This window comes from Lytechinus variegatus, chromosome 3 (genome assembly GCF_018143015.1).
Source record: "Lytechinus variegatus isolate NC3 chromosome 3, Lvar_3.0, whole genome shotgun sequence".
Taxonomy (NCBI): Eukaryota; Metazoa; Echinodermata; class Echinoidea; order Temnopleuroida; family Toxopneustidae; genus Lytechinus; species Lytechinus variegatus.
The window spans coordinates 71,906,779-71,929,898 of record NC_054742.1 but is presented as its reverse complement, the minus strand read 5'-3'; the positions used below and the strand labels follow the sequence as shown (position 1 = coordinate 71,929,898).

The 23,120-nt window shown below is 35.7% G+C and overlaps 1 protein-coding gene across 1 annotated transcript in view; it reads right to left on the bottom strand.

The window, feature by feature from the left end:
* LOC121411868 (serine/threonine-protein kinase B-raf-like) overlaps positions 1–22,717 on the bottom strand; it is a 60,118-nt gene extending 37,401 nt beyond the window's left edge. The window contains exons 1-2 of the mRNA XM_041604753.1: positions 22,562–22,717; positions 900–1,001 (exon numbers count right to left, since the gene is read on the bottom strand). Of these exons, the coding sequence (XP_041460687.1) occupies positions 900–1,001; positions 22,562–22,687 (228 nt within the window). The 5' untranslated portion in view covers positions 22,688–22,717. The remainder of the gene's footprint in view (positions 1–899; positions 1,002–22,561) is intronic.
* Between the last annotated feature and the right edge of the window lie 403 nt (positions 22,718–23,120).

Sequence of the window (23,120 nt, the reverse complement as noted above, 5' to 3'; positions counted from 1 at the left end):
ATGAAATCTGGAATTAGGAGACGGTTTACAAGACTTGAAGGCTGCCACAATTGCCTAAATGTATACAACTTTTTCTGAGCTATCCAGAACTTTTGAGATACCAGATTTAAGCAGCCACCCATAGATATCAAAATAATGCATTTGAATTATACCATTGCTACATAGAAATAGGGCAAATATCTATGGCAACACTGTTATAGAGTTTAAAAAAGAATCTTTTAAACAAACTTGTTTAATAAAAACATGGTGCAAACTCTCCACTCATGGGCTCTTTTCTCTCCAACTCCACTTTCTGTCTTTCTGTATTTCAGTCTATATTTAAAGTGCATGAGAAAAGGATTTATGCTTTGCACCTTATTAATACTACAAGGTTTGATTAGGTCAAATTTAATTTAAAAATTCATCTTCCAGTATTGATGTCAATAAAAAACAAGGTGAATGCCTCTGGCAGTCTCGCTTGCATTGTACAATTCAATATAGAAGCAGTGCAGACTTTGAAAATGACTATAGAATAAAAAAAAAAAAACACCATTCATATGATAAAAAATAATATGTTGACCCTAAATGACATTTGACCTTGGTCATGGGACCTGAAAATAGCACAGGATGTTCAGTAATACATGTACTTGTACTCTTACAGTGTATCACCAAGTTTCATGAACTACATTTAGATCCATAAACTTTCACAGTTATGATGAAAATCAGTCCTTCACGTTTATAATTTCATGGAGCTCAAAAAATCGCTCTCCTTAGAAAAATGTTCATCAAAAAAAGTATGAAGCTACATCACAAATCCATATATTAGACACAGAATAATTGAAAGGATGTTTGAATTGACCATTACAAGATCGAACATTATCATAAAGAATTTCTTTTATATGGACAACTGGAAATCTTACCTCAAGAAATATTGCAGGTGGCGGCTGTTCATTTCCAAACCTTTCCATCAATTCCTCAATATTCTTCTTTTTCAGCTCCATATGCATATGGATGACATTCAACTGTGATGAAGAGAATGAAAAGTGGTATAAAGGAAGATAGAGGAAAGGAAACATGATGGAGAAGGAAGATAATATAGGAAAGGTCACAGGGTAGAAGGAGAGAACGAAATGGGAGATAAAAAAGGAAAAAACAGTAATTTAAAACTTCATAAGACAATCATAAAGAAAAATAATATTTTAGAATAAAAATAAATAATTTTTTATTTGACATGAACAAAAAGAAACAACGGGTATCGTATAATAATCCGCTTTTTTATAAAGCGCTTAATACATCGTAACGACATGTCTAAGCGCTTTACAGATATATCATAGTATAGAATCAAGTCTTGGGGAAATCAGTTTTGTAAATGTTAAAGGAGAAGTCCACCCCAACAAAAACTTGATTTGAATAAAAAGAGAAAAATTCAACAAGCATAACACTGAAAATTTCATCAAAATCGGATGTAAAATAAGAAAGTTATGACATTTCAAAATTTCGCTTCATTTCACAAAAACAGTTACCGGTATATGAACGAGCCAGCTACATCCAAATGAGAGAGTCGATGATGTCATTCACTCACTATTTCTTTTGTTTTTTATTGTTTGAAATATGAAATATTTTGATTTTCTCGTCATTGTCATGTGAAATGAAGTTTCATTTCTCCCTGAACACGTGGAATTCCATTATTTTAACATTTTGTGCTTCAGGCAAGGAGGTCCTAATCGTCAAATTCGTAAAAATTGAAATATTGTATAATTCAAACAATAAAAAACAAAAAAAATAGTGAGTGAGCGACATCATCAACTCTCTCATTTGGATGTAACTGGCTCGTTCATATAACTATTTTGTTAAAAATAAGCGAAACTTTGAAATGTCATAACTTTCTTATTTTACATCCGATTTTGATGAAATCTTCAGTATTGTGCATGTCTGATTTTTCTCTATTGATTCAAATCAACATTTTTCTGAGGTGGACTTGACCTTTAACTTTCAAAAATCTAATGAAATAATGAGAAATACTTGTATAGTTGATGATAAAAAAAATCATGACAATGATGATTTCACACATCAGAAATCCAACCAAGTTGTTCAATATTGGATATAAACTTTATCATAACCCAAATAATAGAACTAAATATGATACAGAGAATGCATGGCATCATTGCCTCCTGTTGTCTTTACATACATGTAGACCATGAGGTGTATATACAGTACATCCCACTAAAAAAGAACCTGTTTTCAGAGATAGATTTCACAATTATTACATACATGTTTTTACTATAAATATGATACTCATGGCAAGAGTGGGATCTCATCTCTTATTTGAAACCAACAGCTTACCAAATTGTTCACGCATGGCAGATTACAAACAATAAATACTGAGGCATGTCAGAAACGATTTGCATAGAGCAGAAACGTACGTGTGAATCTGAATCCACTCTCATTTCAGGGATCAGTGAGAAAATGTTAACAAAGAATACAAAAGAAATGCTTATGAGCCAATCGTCGAATATACACGGTCGTTGTATCACAAACCAATCTTGTCTAATTTTCTGCGCAACCCGGTTTCGACATTAAAATTTCAAACTTGTCTTGCTCATCAATGCGTGAAGTGTTTGTCTCAAATTAGGTATCAAAATAAAGAGGAATAATTGAATTATATGATTATGGAAATGAAATATCACAATTCAATTGTCTTTGAATTAAGAAGTCATGGGAATCCCTGTTTCCTTTTTTCTGGGACGCACTGTATATTGTGTTTTTTTTGTATTAAAAAAACATTTTCACAGCTAAGCTGGTTTGATATTTCTCAATATATTTAGCTCAACTACATGTATATGTTAGGGTGGTCTTGACCTGTAATGTTTAATCAATGGATATGTGGCTGAACCGATGCTGAATTTTTATAGGCAATTGTAAATATTGAATGGCAGGATTCTGACATGAGTATTTTTCATGTATTTTGGAAATCATTTCAATAACATTTTAATACTTTTTTTTCACTCAGACACTGAACTTGCTGTGTACAAATACATTCTATAACACAAAGCACACTGATGCACATGTTTATCACCATTTTATTATTTGATACAGGCCTATGTTTAAATGTACCAACATGTGTACACGGGTTCTAAAATAAGACATTTAGTTTGAAGGGATTACTAATGGTTTCTTCTGTTCAGAATGGATAAACTACGATCCGTGAATAATCTGTGGAGGGAGAACTTGAGAAGTAATATATTCAATTATGGGGATGGGGCATACTTACATGTAAATAATGTACTGTAAAAAAGATAACATTTGACACATATTGTGAAAATAAAGGCATTTTTGAAAATTCCAAAAATTCAACAAATGAAGGAAATGGAAGTTTTCCTTGTAAAGCTGAAAAAAAATCCAGATGTTGATGTCACGTGTATGTTTGGGAGTATCCTGGTAGTACCACTCAAGCATTTTGATGTCTTACCAGGGTATGACTATCCTGCATAAAGCATTGTTTCGGCTTCGATCTCCTATTGCAAGGAAGTGACATCTCTTCCTGGTTGTACAACACGGGTTACGACCTCTCAAATCAATACCATGAAATCCCAGATAGCTTTCCTCTGAACCCTCCAGCGCGAGGCTAAATCCACACAAAAAGTTTCCAATGGGTGATAAGTCCACTCCACGTTCAAGGGTAGGGGAGACTTGAGAGAGGATAGAGGTCGTAGAACTTTGAAGCTGGCTTGGCTGGTAAGCCTGGTATATGGTTCACTTGCTGGCCGCGATAGAATTATTAAGTCAAATGGCATAGCTGGTCTCTGGGAAGGAGTGCGTATGACCAGTGAGCTAATGATCCTGATTTGTGCTGTGCTCTCATACGACTGATGGTATCCATTAATAGCACACATATCAAGGTGTAATGTTTCACAACTCATTTTGCCCCTGCTTTGGTTCATGCAGTTGGCTGTATGTTGAATTTTTTTCGGGGGGGGGGCAAGACACATAAATAATTTTGGAAACACAGAAGGGAGGGAGCGAAGTGACCAAGCTTGTCCTAGAGGCACTTCTGTATTTTCTCATCTGAAATCTAAGGATTTTGTGTAAATTTTTGGTGATTTTGTGATTTCTTTTTTCGGGGGGGGGGGGGGGGGGGGCGACTGCCTCCTAGCCCTACATGTATATGCTGCGTACAGTCATGCTCTCCATCATTCCCCTTCCCCTCTCCATCATCCTTCATCTTCATCTTTCATCATCAATCATTTTCGCCTCTTCTCATCTTCTCTGATCTGCGTCTGTACTGTACATGTAGCTCTTATTAAAATGCTGTTTTGAGATGGCTATTTTGTTTCATTTTAACAATTTTCGGCTTGCATTGTTCCCATTCCTTTCTACCCTTTTGTATCTGCTCTATTCTTATCTATCTACCATTCAGCTCCCTATTTCTCTCCCTACCTCATTCACTGCCAGAATTTCTTCTTATTCGTTCGGTCTCTCTCTCTCTCACGCCTGCCCCTACCTCGCTTGCCCCCTTCTGCATTCCTCTACATGGCTTTGTGCTCACTACCATTTGGCATTCATCCAACTCTGCTAACGCGGCTACAAATGTTTGGCATGGCACGCAGGCTTCGGCAAGTCATTGTCGCCAAAATATTCAACCTCTCTCCCGTTACATGGCAGTTATGCAATAGTAATGTTTGTTAATCGTTCAGACAGCCGGTCGCCCTCTGTAGGGGAAGCCGGCCATTAATTTTTGTCTGTAAAATCAACTTCCAATCTCTGCAAATGCCTCCACACAACAAATATTTCATATAAAGTTAATACCTGTAGGTGAAAGTACAATGCACAGCCAGATATACAAGTGCCTATTGACCAGTCAGAGCCCCCCCCCTTTCCCTTTAAATACTCAATTATATAAATTAAAAAAAAACATGGTGGCAAAGGGCAATTCAATCAAAACTCACCCCAAAACAGACACTTTTAACTTAATAGTCAATGTCAATTGTTATTTGACATGATACAAATAGAAATAGCCCCACTCAGATTAACCCTCGCACTCAAAACTCAATCTGATATCAAGCTCGCTGTCCACATGACTTACCTTTATTTATCACTTCATAAAAAACATTGAGAGAAACAAATATGAAATTTAATTAGTCATTTCATACAACATCCAATACAGGTAAATATCAGGGGGGGGGGGGGCATTTTATGAAAGTACTTGTTGGACGTTTCGTCCTGTTTTATCCAACAGTTACCATAGTAACAGTGCCTCTCATCCAATCAGAATCAAGAAAAGTGGGACAAAATGTTGATGAAATGCTCCCCTGATGAAAACTAACTATTGCTTATCTATTGAAGGGAGAATGCAAAATGACAAGGCAAATAGAATGTTAACAAAAGTTTAGAGTCTAAAAGATTCCACCATTCTACATGTATGCTTATGTCTGCTCATATATTATGTACATGTACATGGAGTAAAAGAGACTTTCCAGTTTCAAAAGATAATTGGCCTATGAAGTTGAGATAAGAAATGTCATGTGTCGCGAACAATCCACCATTTGTTATATCATACAGTATGACACCAGAGGCAATGTGTAGTAACACTCTGTAAGTACTACCGTCCTTGCCATTAACTTGCTACTCACACTATAAGATGAAGAGATTTCATTTCAAATTGCCATCAGCAGTCTCCCCCATTAAAGACAACAACAATAATATTAATGGCAACACAACAATGACAAAGGATTTTTAGTATTCTCATGGCATTTGGTTCAGTTAACCAAGAACACATATAATGGAGTGCCACGAACCTCTTGAGAAGTGTTATGAATAAAAAAACATAAAAAAAACAAGTGGGGCGCCTCTGGCTGTCTAGCCTGCATTACGCGATTCAATATAGCAGCAAAGCTGACTTTGAAACAGACTATACAATAATCATTCACAAAAAACACCATTCACATGATTAGAAAATACTAAGTTCACTGACCCTAAATGACTTTTGACCTTGATCGTGTGACCAAAGACTTGTGCAAGACCATTAGTGATATTTGATTAACCTTATGTCCACATTTTATGAACTAGATCCATAATCTTTCAAAGTTATGATGGCAATTCAACAAATACCCCAAACACGAAAAAGTTCATTGACCTTGGTCATATGACCTGAAACTCATCATCTCATGCAGGATGTTCACTGTTGCTTTATGTCCCAGTTTCGTGAACTACATGTAGGTCCATATACTTTCATAGTTATGATATTCAAAAAACTTAACCTTCGTTAAGAATTCAGTTTGATTTCCCCCAACATAATTAAATTCATTAACCCTACATGTAAATGACCTTTGACCTTGGTCATGTCACCTGAAACTCAAAAAAGGATGTTCAGTGATACTTGATTACTCTTATGTCCCAGTTTCATGAACCAGATCCATAAACTTTCAAAGTTATGATTGAAATCACAAATACCCCCAACATAGCCAAAGTTCACTGACTCTAAATGACCTTTGACCAATGTCATGTCACCTGAAACTCAGGCAGATTTTTCAGTAATATTTGATTAACCTTATGACCAAGTTTCATAAACTAGGTCCATATACTTTCTAAGTTATGCTGTCATTTATAAAACTTAACCTTCGGTTAAGATTTGGTGTTGATGCCGCCGCCGGAAAAGCAGCACCTATAGTCTTGCTCTGCTATGCAGGCGAGACAAAAAATTTATAAAAGATAATAAGAGCATACAATGACTTTCTTTAATATATATTTATATAATCTTTTTCATGAATGTTAAAAAGTAAGATGATATCTGGCATTCTGCAGAAGTTTGGAATAAAATTCTTGATTATTTTAAACCAGGTTTCATGATATTATCCAATGTTTTCTTGTTTCATTTTGCTTCTGCAAAAACATTGTGTGATTGGGATAGAATAGACTTCCTTTACGTAAGTTTTACTAGTTAAAATCTTCATGTATTCATGTTTTGTTTTATGTCAACTTGAATTTCATAAACATGTCAAAGTCATTGTGTATTTTTAGTTGAGAGATGTATCTAGCAATGTGACTGTAACTATGCAATGTTAGAGCAGTGATTAGATAGATAGATCTACCTTTATCATTCAATACTGGATTACTACTACATGTACATGTATGTGAGTGTTTTTATTCTGTTCTGTACATGCATTTGAATCCTGAATAGCTTTTTTTTAAAGTTGCAATTGTACTTTGTTCTATGTTCATCATTAGAAGCAAGGGGAGGTATCTTATCTTATCATGCAACATTTTAAAGGAACATTATAACTCACAACACTGATGCATAATAACATTAATGTCAGAATGTGGATAACACTGTAAATGTTTTGAATGGGGGAGTTCGTCGTCTATCAAACTTCATGCCGCGTTATTAGGAGCCGATGTCATCACATTTTTTAATGTCGTACAGGTAGGTACTATCTGAATTCTGAGGGAAAAATTGATATGAAATTTATGCATGGATTCTAAATAATATGATCTTTAATACTCTACTTTTTTATGAATATACAATTTGTTAAATAAATGGTGTCTGTATCTTTGTTTTCATTGCTTCAAGTTTAAACCAAATAAAATATTTTTCACTTTAAAAGAAGAGGAATTTTTCAATAAAGCCATTTATGAAAGGCAATCATTTATACACAGAGACAATTGGAGATGAGTTCACATACATGTATTTGAATTTGATTTATTTCATTTCTATATCAATTTTTTCCATATCACTAACATTTATTTCATAATTTTATTTGTTTCATGGTTAACTGATATCTTCAAATTCAATTGTGTTCATATTCTGCATGAAATTTGTAAAAATTGTAATCATTTCAGGTTTGTTTTGATGTTATCTTCTACTCATTTGCCATTTATACCCATTGCATGCATACTTTCAAACAAAAACAATTCATTAATCATGACGAATGGATATCATTTGCATGTACTGTATTAAATGAGCAATGAAATAAAATATCTGAAAAATAATCCTTCACTATTGTATTTTTACTGGTCATTCAATGAAAACACCTGGATTTATCTCAAGGAACTTATCCTCATTTAATGCTTGTTTTCAGAGTTTGATATTTACATTGCATAGACCTATCAATATCTCAATATGAAAAGTAACAAATAGCAATCAAAACAAAAGAAAGATTCTTTTTAAAATAAGAAATAAATGAAGTTTTTTAATAAAATGTCATGATGATTCATGTGCAGTTTTTATATTTTCAAATTGAATTACGCCTACTACTAGGCATACAATACATGTACATCCCTACAGGAAACTTACAAATCAATCTTTACTTGAGGTATATTGGTATATCTTGCAATGCGTCCTAACACCAAAAATCCCCTACAACACAGTGAACCCCCTTTTAAGTTTAATCCAAAACCAAGACCTGCCCATATCAATTTGCATTCATTTTTTAATAATTGGGCTTCTGTTCTTCATTTCAGAGTACCAGCCAGCCTGCTATCTGACATGTAGTTTTCTAAAGTGTCGAGTTGTGATATCTGATTTCTGAGCCTATCTAATATTCTAATTAGGAATAATTGCAAGCATGAGTTTAAATACCCAGGGTAGCTGCTAGTACCATGGCAATATGCAGATTCACGGCTCCCCTGGATGCAAATACTACTGGCAGAAACTAGGCTATGTCATTAGTCTCTTGTCTTCAGACCATGTTTTGATCTTCAATGGACTGTTTACATGTTTTACACTGGTCCCTCCTCCATAATTACTATTGAGAAAGCGATTAAATCTGCTTATGGCCCCACAGTCACATTTCCCAGATGGTGGTTGTATGGTTCATAAAATGGCTGTTTTCAACTTACCGTGCAGGCAGGCAGGTGAAATGTGACTGCGGCTGATCCACAAGATTGAATAGCAACCGTATAACCCGACTGTACCCTATTTATAAAGCTGAAGGGTTTGAGCTTGGTTTAAGCCATCGTTCAAATAATGGAGGGACGTACATGTACGTGTATGACTTGTAGAAATTATTATTATTATGAACATTTTAATTTTCACTGATATCTCAGTTATAGACCAGTTACAAGTACATGTACAAGTACAGCTAAAAATCTCTATACATTATTACATTTCAGTTTTCATCACATGAATTTCAATGTATTATCGCCATCCACATGACATAATTCCTACATGTTCAGAACAAAGAGATACACATATCATGTTTACATTAACCAAATATGCCATCCGGCATGTACATGCACACATGAACTGCACATAAAAGTAGAACAGTTTTTTAAAATTATTGTTAATTAAATATTTCAGTTGTCATTTTACCAGAAAGTGCTTCTTCTTTAAAACCATTTTGAGTTGGAGCCATTGTTCTAGGCAACTGGCTTCATTTAATTTTTTTATATAAAATTAATTGCACTGTAATTGAATGTGAATTCAAGCAACAAAAATATAAAAAACACCTCCCACACTGAAAATGTATTTTGACACAAAGAATAAGCCAGGATGCATGTATGATTGACGCACATCATGAATCAGAAACAAATGCCTCTTGTTTTCCCCTAAATGAGAGCATAAAACCTTAAAAGCAGCTGTGGAGTAGAGCGTTTAGCCCACACAGAGCACTCTTAACTTGTGTTTACTGTGAGACAATTTTGTATAGTATGGACCCTGGACATAGGCAGACTAAAAACAGCACAAACCAATGACGTCAGTAGCTCACAAGCACATCAGTTAATATTGTCAACAACAAAGAATAAGGGGGGAGAAAAGAAAAACCTGCGGTTGTGAAAACAAGTTGGATTGTTTAACTTCTGTCTTTCAGGAATTCAATTTTCTGAGTTGCACTCGAGCACACACTATCGTGTTTTTGAACCACATTTAATAGGATTCTGTAACTTCTGTTCAACTTTTTAATTTCCATACTGAACAATGATTGTGATTAAGAATTCAAAATGCAAATCGTTAGAGTTAGTTTTGAAACATGATCCTACCAGAATTAATCAAAATCACGTAACAACACTAAAAATCTACTAAATTTGACCAATCCAACTTGAGGCCACACCGTACAGTATACCCTGTATGTCATGAAAATTATGTGAAGCATAGATCTGGGAATAGCTGTTAAAAAAAATACTTGTAGTGTGAATGTTCTTTCTTCTGCATTTCATTCAAAATGCAAACATGAATCATGTGTTCCTGGATATAAATGATGCTGGAATGTACATGTACAGAATGGCTCTGCTAATTGGCCCTGGACTGGGAGTTTACAACCCCCGAAGGTTGGAATTCCATCTTATCATAACCTCATTGGGGTGCTACCAAGGGTATATAGGGAGTATCTATGACCCAAATCAAAGCAAAGGGTTCATGGTCACGTACTTGTACATTGCATTTCAACTATTTCACATATCACTTGCAGAATCAGTCCTTCTATCGTTTACATCCACTACTTTGTACTTTGTGTCCACGTGCACATTAAGCTGTCAAGTCTTGCTACATCAAAATACATTAAAAAAATAAATAAAAAGGTATGGCACACATATAAGTAAATTGTGCAGGCTTATGACTAAAACTGTCACTCAAAATTTGACAGGGTATACATGTACATGTAATTATAACACCTGTTTACTGGATAATAAAAAACAATGTAAAATACAAAATACTAAAAAAATATGAAATAGAAAATACAATAGATTTCTTACCACATATTCAACACTTAGGGCTAAATCAACATTTGAAAAAAAAATCCCATTTCCATTCATCATTTAATTTCAGTGTCGACATACAGTTTCATGCATCAACCTGCTGCAGTCAGAGACATGTACATACATAATGAGGCAGACATTTTGAGGGAGTTGGAGAACTACACTTACTTCTAAAAATTTGCAAGAAAAAGATGTGAACCACCCCCCTCCCATATAAAAGAAGAGGATTTTCTATTCTATTACATTTCAATACTGTCAAATTTAGCATCAAAGAAACCAGAATTAATCAAATATTCATTGAAATTTACTTTAAAAAAAATAATGATTTTCAAAGTTTAAACTATTTACACACACACACACAAAAAAAAAGAAGCAGTTTGTTCCCCTGTAGTTAATAATTAATGTTGCGGTCCTTCATCATCCTTGAAACAAGAATTAATGTGCCTGGAATTGCTATAATCTTGACTGCAATGTGATGCAACAGATCTACAGTGTCCATGTAGATTTATGTGATGAAAAAAGCAGAATCTTGGTACAGTTGTAGGTATGGTTAACCTCCACATAAACCAGAATGCATTATGACTTTAGAAAGTCCCTTTTCTATCAAAATGTTCTTGAAGACAAGTACATGGACACACATCACCACAGAGGATATCAAGGTGACGGAGGGCTGTTCATCATAGAGCAATGACACTATGACAGTCTAGGATAGCATGCTAAATTGGATATCAGAGCCTGGTAATTTTGGGACTGTCTAGGCACTATTAATAGTATATCTGTTATTTTTTCAGGTCACTGCATTAGTGCAGAGCTCTACAAAGCTTTGTCTCTTAAAAAAGGCGACCTAAAAAGGATATAGTCTCCATGGAAATATAAAAAAGTTTGGTTCTTGATAGATCACGCAAGGTCCCTGTTTCATACTTAAAGGTCAAGTCCACCTCAGAAAAATGTTCATTTGAATCAATAGAGAAAAATCAAAGTTAATGTTAAAAAGTTCATCACAATTGGATGTAAAATATGACACATGAAAGTTTCGCTTATTTTGCACAAAATAGTTATGCGCACAATTTAGTCACATGCAATGAGTGAATCAATGATGTCCCCCATTTTCTATTGTTTTTTATTGTTTAAATTTATACAATATTTCAATTTTTTACAGATTTGGCAATAAGGACCAACTTGACTGAACCATAAAATGTTAAACAATGGCAATTCTTCATGTTTAGGGAGAAATAAAACTCTGTTTCACAGAAAATGAGAAAATAATAATTTTCAATATTTCATATAATAAAATAAAAAAGTAGTAAGTGATGTCATCAGTTCCCTCATTTGCATACCAACTGGGATGTGTGTATTACCATTTTGTGAAATTAAGCAAAACTTAAAAAATGTCATAACTTTCATACATGTATTTCAAACACAATTTTAATGAAGTTTACAGTGTTATGCTTGTTAGAATTTTCTTTTTATTCAAATCAACTTTTTGATGGGGTAGACGAGGGACTCTATTTCAATTATATCATTATTACTACTGCTGTTTTTTTATTCTATTATTCATAATATCATTTAATTTCCTTTTATAATCATAAAATTTCATTAAACAAACAAAAGATAAATGGAAAAGGTAGCAAAAGGGGATTCTGGTCATAGAATTAGGCATATGTACATGTAGGCCTACATAGTCAAATTGGAATTTGTCAGAGGAACTCTAGACGATGTGGAGCACATAAAACAAATTATGAAATTTATGAAACCTATTTTCCTGATTTTTCTACTCCATGTACTAGTACACCTGTATATAAAGAAATCTGACTCGTATGTACAAGGCACCTTAAAAAGGTCTGTGTCATATATCTTTTGGCAGAAATTATTATTCTGGATCAAGGCACTAAGGTTTTTTTTTCCACAGCAGCTTTCATCATATTCTCCATTGTTTTGTCTGTAATGAAATGTGAGGACTAGCAAAAAAAGAGAGATATACTTATAGGATTTCTACAAGGTTTCAAAGAAAAGCTTGACTTTGGCATTTGAGTGCCTAGCTAACAACCAGAAAATTATAAAAGAACAATGGGTTTCAGAGGATTTCAGAAACAATAAGCTTTACTGCATATAATATCATTTATTCCACAAGTTGCATCCTCAGTCAGGTCAAATGAAGAGATGACCTCGTGATTTCATCCAGGTCAGTAGAATGGAAACATTAACCTCCATTTACTACGAATAGGGTGAAGGTCAAACCTCAAAGGATAGCCTACTGAGCCCTACTATCATGTTATGTAGCTTACCAACACATATGTGGTATGTGAGTTATGCTATAGACTGCTGCAACCCCTCTATGACACTACATATAAAGCCCCGCCCCCCTTTCCCATTAGAATTTAATCTCGAGGCAATTCCATAAAATATGTACATCCGACCCCCTATATGTGAGACCTTCATGAAATTTTCTGTCTCTGATTTCTTGTTCTTTTAAAAGTCTGTAATGTTCTCAAAGGACCATGACTTGGTCAGTTTATGAAGTGAAGTACTAGAAATATGGGGGTTGGACGTAAAAAAAGGTTGATCATTTTATGGAATTGCCCCTCAAGGGGCGTTTATGCGCCAGTTTTTTTACCCTAGAATCATGATTCTGCAGAATCACGATTGCGATTAGTCAGAAGTGAAAATAAACATCTTTCAAATCACAAACATGAAAAAAGGAAAAAGGGGCGTTTGGAAAGATGTTTCTGTAGAATCACAAACAAAAAAGGTCGTATCAACTCAATCGTGATTTGAATCATGATTTTACGACATCACTGTGTCTGGCTTCTTCTGGTTTGATTCTTGCCAAGCTCAAGGCATGCGCTATTGTATATGTGCTATGCATGCATTTCTTATCACATGCATTTAACTTCAAGTTCTTTGATGGTCATCGCATCATCCACTACTTTTTTGGGGGGTCATGGCTTCAACTGCAAGTAACTGGACAGACAATGATCTCAGTTGTTGTTGAGTTGACAATGTCAATATTAAATTAAATTACGCTAAAATTCACTTCCAAACACCATTTTCAATGAACAGAAAAGATAAATGTAACAAAATGAGTATAATAGACTGAATTCTGGAAGCAAAACATTTTTCGAGAGCCGAAACACGCGCGAAAATGTCAAACTACGCAATGTGATGCGCACTGGATCAGCCCGAATCCAAGAAGAAACGGTGCTAGAATGAAGGTTGTTAAGCTGATTCGGTGGTATTGTGATTCATGTTTGTATTTTAAATCATGAATCAAATCATGATTCTCGCTTGAGGTCGCATAAACACAGCGTATTACTCAGATTAGCCTCTTAAAAGGGGTGATAATCAGAAGTATAGAGGAGATTTAAGTTTTCCAATCATATTTTTTTTTCTACCTCAGTAGCAGAAGTACAATGGCTGCTACTGAAGTGGATGGGGGGGGGGGAGTACAATGTGATTGTTGTGATTCTCCCTCTGTGTTAGAGACCCCCCCCCCGGATCTAAACTGGAATACTGGAGGTGTGGCGTGTGACCTACAGAGAGCTTTGCCTACAGAAAAATTGTTAATATTTTTGTGGTAACAGTACACTATTAAGATGTGAATTCTATATAATTGTGAATTATGAACATTAAGAATATGAGCTAGTCTTTAAACCTTGGTTAATTCCTGTCTGCCCTAAAGGTCATTTCAATTTTTCGTACTGGCAAAAAAAAAGAACTTCCATTGAAAACAATTAAAAAGAAAACCACAAGCATTTCAAGATGATCAAGTAGGGACTACCTGAAGACTCCATGTAGTTCATGATGCAGACATGCGAGTGTGCATGTAAAAGGTCATGAAAGGACACTTGGATGTGATGTATTGTACTGTGAAAGGGCTTGGTATTTCAGCTCCAAAGATCTCATAAAAACCTACTGGACATTGTTCCCCAGGGGTGTGTTGCAATGACCTTAAGAAATAGGGTAAAGGTGCTCATCTGGAGTACAGCAGAGGTGACACATAAAATTGGGTGTTACACATAACCATACCGAAGAATGTGTGGTATGCCTCAGCTACAGAACGCATACTGGTAACACTAAAGAGGGCATAGGCTTTATTCTGAGTACAATAGTGCACACGTCATGTGCACTACTGGGCATAACATCATAGAGTTAGGCAAGTGTACATGATAGAATCTTCATACATGTAATCATAAAGTTATCTGTAACATTCATTCGTAGTTCCAGACTACATGTAGATACTGTAGATGAAAAAAAATTCTGGAAAGCAGAGTGATTAAAATACTTTATCCCTAAAGCCCAAACTAAGTGGCCAGGTTTTTTATGTAAAGTTACATCTACATGTAAGTTTCCATTTTTATGTAAGCTTTCCACTATTTCAATATTTCCATAATTCAATATTTATTCTGTTCAAAGTGAATAAGCCTACATTGTAGATAGGATTGACACTTCAATTGATATTATTACTTATCGTCCATGTATCTGTTTTTCATGTTTTCTGTACATGTAGTATGTGTGTGTGAACATGGTGAGCATCTGGCAGAGCAGACGGTTTATGACTGTGCCTACAGCTGGGAAGGGGCAAGTGGACCTTGACAGACTAAAGGAGATTTGCTGCTGGCTTAACATGTCGCCAGCCTGCCCCATCAAGGGTGTTATAAGGGGGTCACTGATCAGGGATGATCTGCCTTTAATGAGAGCACACAGGATCTTGGGAGGGGGGAGAACTGTAAGTAGACAAATCCAGCATGTTTTTCATTGCTTAGTTTTTGTATAACTTTATATATCCAGCTACTTTTGCAAGTCATACAGTGATACACGAAGTTCTCCACACACACTTGCACATTTGATGGCCTGCTGGGTGTAACTACATTGGCAATTCTCATTTACTTTCAATTATTTAACACACACACTTGATGCAATTGCTACACATAACTTTAGAAATAAACATATAGTGTCACGACTGTTACCTGTTCATTTTATAGGGCTTTTGACATTGGATTGTTTTTTGCTAGTTCTGTACTAAATTGCTTTTTGCAATAGTTGGCTAGATCTGACAGTTCCATACATGCTGGGACAGATAAAAGCAGGATTAACCCTGCAATTGCAATGCTATCACCATTACTGGAATTCTGACTGTGGTGCTAAGCAAGAAAATGTAATAAAATACTAAATAGAAGACGAAATATTCCAGGGATTATTTTAAAATGGCATTAAATTCCAAATCATATTTTTTTTTCATACCGTCTTCAAAGTAATTTCCTACATTATGAAACTAGGACCAAATCTAGAGTAGATCCGTCGAATGATTCTTCAGTTTTCGCAAGAACGAAAACGGGACAGATGAAAGACTAGAAAACACAATGGCTCCGGTAATCACCAAACTAAGGTTGGGTGGAGGCATTTACATTTTTTTACTTTACGAATAACGTTTACATTGCACAGTATGTTGTGTTTATGGAAACATTTAGTTGCTGAGCGACTTACAAACAGTAGGGGCCTACTCTTGAATATTAAAACCAGTGGGATTGGTGCAGCAACCTACAGCTTATAGTTGCATAGAGACAATCTTTATACATATGTAGCAATGGCAGGATAGATTTTATGTATCATGGGGATTTCCACCCACTTCCCTTATTCTAATCATTATCTTTAGTACAAACAAAACAAAGGCACATCACAGGTGTTGCATGATTACACATGTAATGCACATTCACAAGAAGTATACATACATGGATATGATTGCGATTAATAGTAAGAAAATTTTATGGACGAAAATAATGTAAATGCATGACCTACAGTCACCTACTATATTTCTTGCAATTTTTTTTTCTTTCTGAATCAGTTTTTAAATATAAAATAAAGTTAATTCAAACAAGTGAACCAAAAAAATGAAATGCCTAAAATTATAGACTTACATGTAATACAAAAGCTTTATGTATCCAAATAACCCCTACAAATCTTTTTGTAATATTTTTTCAGTGAAAAAAAAAATACCAAAGCTATAAAATAAACTTAATATTCATGAACAGGGTGCTACATAAAATTTTACATAAATTTTTAGATGCACTTGCCCTGTTGGGACAGGGAGAAAATTAAAACATACACCCTTAAGACAACAAATAACAATGGTGCATTATGTTTGTGTCAATCTGGCCTTGTTGGGCTGCATGAATAACGCATATTATTTCGAGTGACAGAAAGTGTATGAAAAGCTGTTTGCAAAATATAGCAATCTGTCCATGGTTAGTATGCTTAAAGGGGAAGTTCACACTGAAGACAAGATTGTTGTAAAAAAAAGAAGACGAAAATAAATAGAAATATTGGTGAAGGTTTGAAGAAAATCTGTTTAAAGATTAAGAGTCATTAGAATTTTAAGTTTTGGATTTGTGACATCATGAACGAGCAGCTTCTCCATATGTTATGCAATATAAAATGCATTAATGAATTTCAATTTTTTAATCATGACTTATTTTTGTTTTCATTTAGGTACGGATGTGCAATGATTTTTCTATTGATATACCGAAGGTACAGTAAAAAAACATTTTCAATATTCTGAGAAAATGACATTTCATTGATTTTTTACCATACGATATGCAGGGAAGCTGCTCGCATATGACGACATAAATCAAATAGTTCAAATTCTTATAACTTTTTAATTCTCTGATGGATTTTCCTCGAACCTTCCGCAATATTTATTATATTTTCTGCTAATTTTGCAATAAACTTTATGTCAGAGTGTACTCCCCCTTTAAAGTATAGATTTGATAGCAAGCAGACATTTCAGTGCAAGAGGACCTTTTGCTGCGTTCAAGCTTTGGTTGCTACAGATTTACCCCCAGTACTTGCATGAGCCCTCTATAGCCAAGGAGCATAAAACATCATGTATACATAAGTATGACCTCCATTCAATAATTGGCAATCACACAGACATTGTGGCCCGAATTCACATAGGTGGTTTTGAAAATCCACAGTTGAGTCCATGCTTTATGCAGATTTCCTTTATTAATTACGCTTAATTTAGCGCGCATGTATAAAAAATGTCCAATGCTGATGCGCGCTTTTGTCTCATTGATGCCTGTTACCACGGTTAGATATGCTATTTTATTCATGAGTCCACTGTTTGAAGAGTGGACTCATGAATAAAAACAATTGACTCATGAATAAAATAGCGTGGATAACCACGGCAACAGGCGTCAATTTGGCGCAATGTGACAAAAGCGCGCATCAGAATTGGACATTTCTTATACACGCGCCCGATGCGCACTAAATTAAGCGTAATTTATACAGGAAATCTGCATAAACCATGGACTCAACCGTGGGTTTTATAAACTACCTTTGTGAATTCGGGCCTGTATGTATATAGCCTTTATGTAAAACATGTAGGCCTACAACTGACTACATGTATATATATGTGCAATGTACGATGCAAGTACATGTAACTGTGTGAGTGACATACTGTACATGTACTCTATATTGATGCACATGTACCCCCCCCTTCTTGACCCTGTACTTGACACCTCCTCTTCAAAAAAAAAAAAAAAAAAATTGAGGCGACATGTATGCCACCCCCCCATGTACAATAAACATGTACTGTATGGTCAGATCACCTAAAACATTTAAGTACACTATGAAGAATTTACTAAATTTTTCTAGATTTTTCTATTTATCTCTAAAGTAAATACCATAAAAAGTAACTTCAAATCACTCAGGCAATTCAAGACTGGGTTATGTTCAGAAATGGCATTCCTTTGTCAATTTTTTTTTGCTCCATATCTCATAGGTAATATCTTGGTCAAAGATGTAGTATTTGGTCAATAAACAATCAAATACAGGCATACAAAAGAAAGTAATGTGAAAGAAGAGAATGTCAAACCACATTCCAGCTGCAGCTAAAAGATCTGATCTGTCACCAATTTTCAAACAAAAATTTTCATTTGCTAGCCTATGACTAACCAAAGAGCATGTGAGGAGACAAAGGCAACAAAATGAAAGTAGAAGTTGACCACTCAGAGCCAAAGCTTGGTGAAGAAAAAGGGGGTAAAACCTACCACAAATAAATAGCATACAGGCTGTATGTATCTCTTTGTCTGTATTTTACTTGTGAATAGATTTCAGTATCCAGTGCAAAAGGAGCCTACATGTACAAATAGTTTAGTATTAAGTACATGTGCATGCATGATGTGCAAAAACCACAATTTCTCATTTTCATTTTCTTAAAATTCTATTTTTTTAAATTGAGTATTGAACTTGACAAAATACTGTGTAATACATGAAGAGTACTAAAGTGTGACATCATCAGTTTTCCAATTTTGCATATTATCTTCATTTTTGATACCATATTTCAATAAAGCATGATGAAATACCTCCACTACCAAAATTAAATAAGAATTGGTCCATGAATATGATGATAATATTGGTGTGGATTTATACAGCACACACTGTCAAAAAAAGATGAAAAACAGTAATGGCACTAGCCCAGTATTAATAGTTCTCCAGCTTCTCCTATAAGGAATAAAATTCTTATAATAAATATTGTATGATCAATCAAAAACCGTACTCGGTACGATATTGGACAATCCGTGTCACTTGATAAAGAGTTGCAGCGGCACTCGAAAGCTCGTGAACTTGTAAGCTAGTGAACACTTTTTGCGAGAGTGATCACGAATTTCCTAGAAAGCCAGTGAACACTTTTTGCGAGAGTGATCACGAATTTCCTTGTTGACCATAGTAGATTGCGAGACAAATGAATACCCTCTAGCGATTATTTCAATCCGCAATAATGAACCTATTTAGTATCAATCAAAGACCACCTCCAATGTGTAAACTACTATAATACACATATCTCTATGGATTCATGCTTTCTTCAGACACTAAATTCGGATTGCCGTTGCAATATCCTGGGCTCCGTAACACAAATATGAAAAAGCCGCACTAATCAGCACCCGGTCACTATTTTAAACAGAGTGCACATGCAACAATGATCTTGATTGGTCATTGGTATTTAGCGACTGATTGCAGACCTTTGTATTACGGAGCACAGTCCACTCTCAATGATGTTCCTTTGGCACAGACATCGTCATACGAATATCTCAAAATAACCATCTGGGTCTGTCTTACAACGAGTTGCGATTAATCCAATCAACCACAACTATGGAAGGCATAAAATGCATGTTTGTTCAAAATAGTTTTTAGATATGATGTATATTCCCTGACATTCATAAAATCATTGTTATCTTGACAATTCAGTATTCTCATCTTCGTACACAAAAGGGTACATGTATGTACTGTCAAAATTTTCTGTAGGAAAAATTGTGACACTGACGGATTTCCATGTAGCCGAGGTTGATCCGATCAATCACAACGGGACCCTACATTGTTAATCTCTGATGGAATCTACACGTCGATTCATGTGTTTCTTGGGCCAACTGGCTTCTTAGTTTGATTCACTATTGCAGCCTCAACCCAGGCAATACTGCTGCCAAAGAACACAAACCAGATACAAACTGCAGCAAGAGTTGCATGTCATCAAAGGAGATGTGATATGTTGCATCGTCAAAGCAATTTATGCTCTATGAAGTATTTTTCTGGAATAGTCAGATGTGATATCAATGTCAGATACTCTGAAAGTCAAAAGTACATGTGGACACCCTGATCACTTAAAGATTAGTTTTCTCCCAGGTCTTGTTTATGTCCCCAAAGCTGTAGATTACCTAGAATTTGAATAACTTTTACCACCTTGCACAGCTATGCTTGTGCTTAAAAGTTCGTGAACCCCTCTACCAAATGTTCTCCTTCCTATGATGATGAATGTTGAATGTATACAACAACACTACAATCACCTGACTTCACAATGAAATATCTAGAACATGACAGAACCTCAACACTTTAAATATGTTCATTTTCTGGTGGGGTTAACTATTTTGGGCAATATGATCATTACCTAGTGATACAAATACAGTACTGTATCTGTAACACATCAGCAGGCCTTATAATGTTGACTATAAACTTGACTCCATGAGCTAACTGAATCATGGAAATAAATTAGAGAATACAATAAAGAGTCTGACATTTTATTGTTTTAATTTAATGCCTAGTTGGATTCAATGGCAAAAAAAAGAACAAATAATAACGACGGTGTATCGAATTTTAAAGGTTGATGACTGAATATGATTTTGCACTTTTAAAAACATATGAAATTCATAAAAAATACGTGAAAGTGAAATTCTAGGTCGATTTTGGTACGAGGTGATATAGAGAATTGCACACTTGTCACAGTGAACAATTGTGTACAACGGATAGCGGAGCGTGAACGTAGCGGTCGTGTACATTTTTGCTTATTACATGACGTCATCCAGCCACTGCCGAGAACCAATTTATGAATGAAAATATAGTAAGCATGCGCAGTGCAAGCCTTTTATTTCCCAACACAGAATTCCATCAAAACAAGTGTGCAATCCTCTATCACCTCGTACCAAAATCGACCTAGATTTTCACTTTCCCGTATTTTATATGAATTATGAAAGGTATTCTCGGAGGATCTATTTTCTCATCGATACTGCACAGGTAAGCGAATTTCGATTACTTCTTGCTTTTCCGTCAAAATCTTACGAATTAGCATCTATATGTCATTGTGTTCGTTGGAATTTGTAGAGTCTATCGCAACGTGCACAAAGTCAATTGGCTTCCGGGTTTCGGAGCGTTGTGTGAATATGCATGAAATTGCAGAGTTTCTATAATTTTCGATCGATACCGGAGCGATCCGATCACGAACCAAGACCATTTACCGCGTACACAACGTGACCTGATATCGTTATCGCTATAGATACTTCCGCACGCAGTCTGAAGGAATTATATTTGGGACCAAGTGGTCATGACGTGATCAACGGTTTTCGAATCGCTGTGCAGAGACGAATATCCGTTGTACACACACAGTCTATGGACAATTGTTCGTTGTGCTTGTTTTGGTGGAATTCTGTGTGGGGAAATAAAAGGCTTGCACTGCGCATGCTTACTATATTTTCATTCATAAATTGGTTCTCGGCAGTGGCTGGATGACGTCATAGACACACAACCGCTACGTTCACGCTCTGTTATCGGTTGTACACAATTGTTCACTGTGGACAGAGAAGTCGGGACGAGTCCAGACTCCATGATGTTGAAAATACAATGACAAAATGGCATGCCAACAACAGAGATGCCAAGTTCAAAAAAATGTTATGCGTGAGATTTTCATGACTCGACGTCTCTGTGCGCGCGCGGCCAGTACTTACACTCGTACGTTGCGAAAAGGCGCGCGCGCATGAGAAATGGGCTTCAAAACTATGCGATGCACGCACGCGATTCATCGTATCACGTACTAGCTGTGCGCTGACTGCACTCTCGATTCGTCTCGCGTGCCGGGTTAGACGCAAAGGCGGTCGGCCAGTCGTATAATCTGGCGAATAATGCTACTTTTTCTCTTTTTTTTCTGTCGGGTCCCGATGCGTGAGAAAAATGGGTGCTATGCGTGAGATCGTGAGACGGACCCTGAATGCGTGAGTCTCACGCACAATGCGTGAGACTTGGTAGCTCTGCAACAAAAATATGAAAAAAATATCATCACAGAGCGGAGTCCTCTAACTTGTTAGTCTAGCTAGGTACGGTAACGTTAGGTCACTCTCGCTATCTCACTCTCTACCATCATGTCTCGACATTTCGGCCGGGGCCCCTCGCCTCCGCAGCTCCTCCGGTAGCGCTTGCGCTCGGATCGCGGGGTCACAGCGATTACCAGCCACACTCACAGCAAGAAGAATCCACCAAGATGGAAAGGAAAAACGGAACCGACACCTGCTTCAACGACAATCAAACAAGTCATAAATTCTGGTAGAACCCCCCAAAAATATGAAAAACTTACCTGCTCTGTTTTTGTCCTGTCACACATCTTGAAGTAATCCGAGTGCCCGTTGTCACAGCTGGGACTTTCACTCGCAAATGGTCTAGCAGAATATGAAGCAGAAAATCCACTGCTGCTGGTCGCCATTTTCTACGTTGTCACGTGACGACATGTCGCAGAGTTCGGCAAATCTCGGTACCATTATAAGGTCCGAGATATTTTGTTTTTACTAAATGCATTTTTAGCTGTGTATGTGCTATTACTCTCCTGTTTCCAAGATAACATATTTTCAATATTTAGAAGACAAAAAAATTCTAGAATGTGAATTATAAAAGGGCAAGTCTATCGTCTCTACTCATACAAAAGTTGATGAGAAAAATCAAAGAAGTGGACGGTGAAAATTTCATCAAAATGGGATGTAAAGCAAAGATATGACATTTTTAAATTTTTGTTTGAAGGACAAGTCCATCCCAACAAAAACTTGATTTGAATAAAAAGAGAAAAATTCAACAAGCGTTACACTGAAAATTTTATCAAAATCGGATGTAAAATAAGAAAGTTATGGCATTTTAAAGTTTCG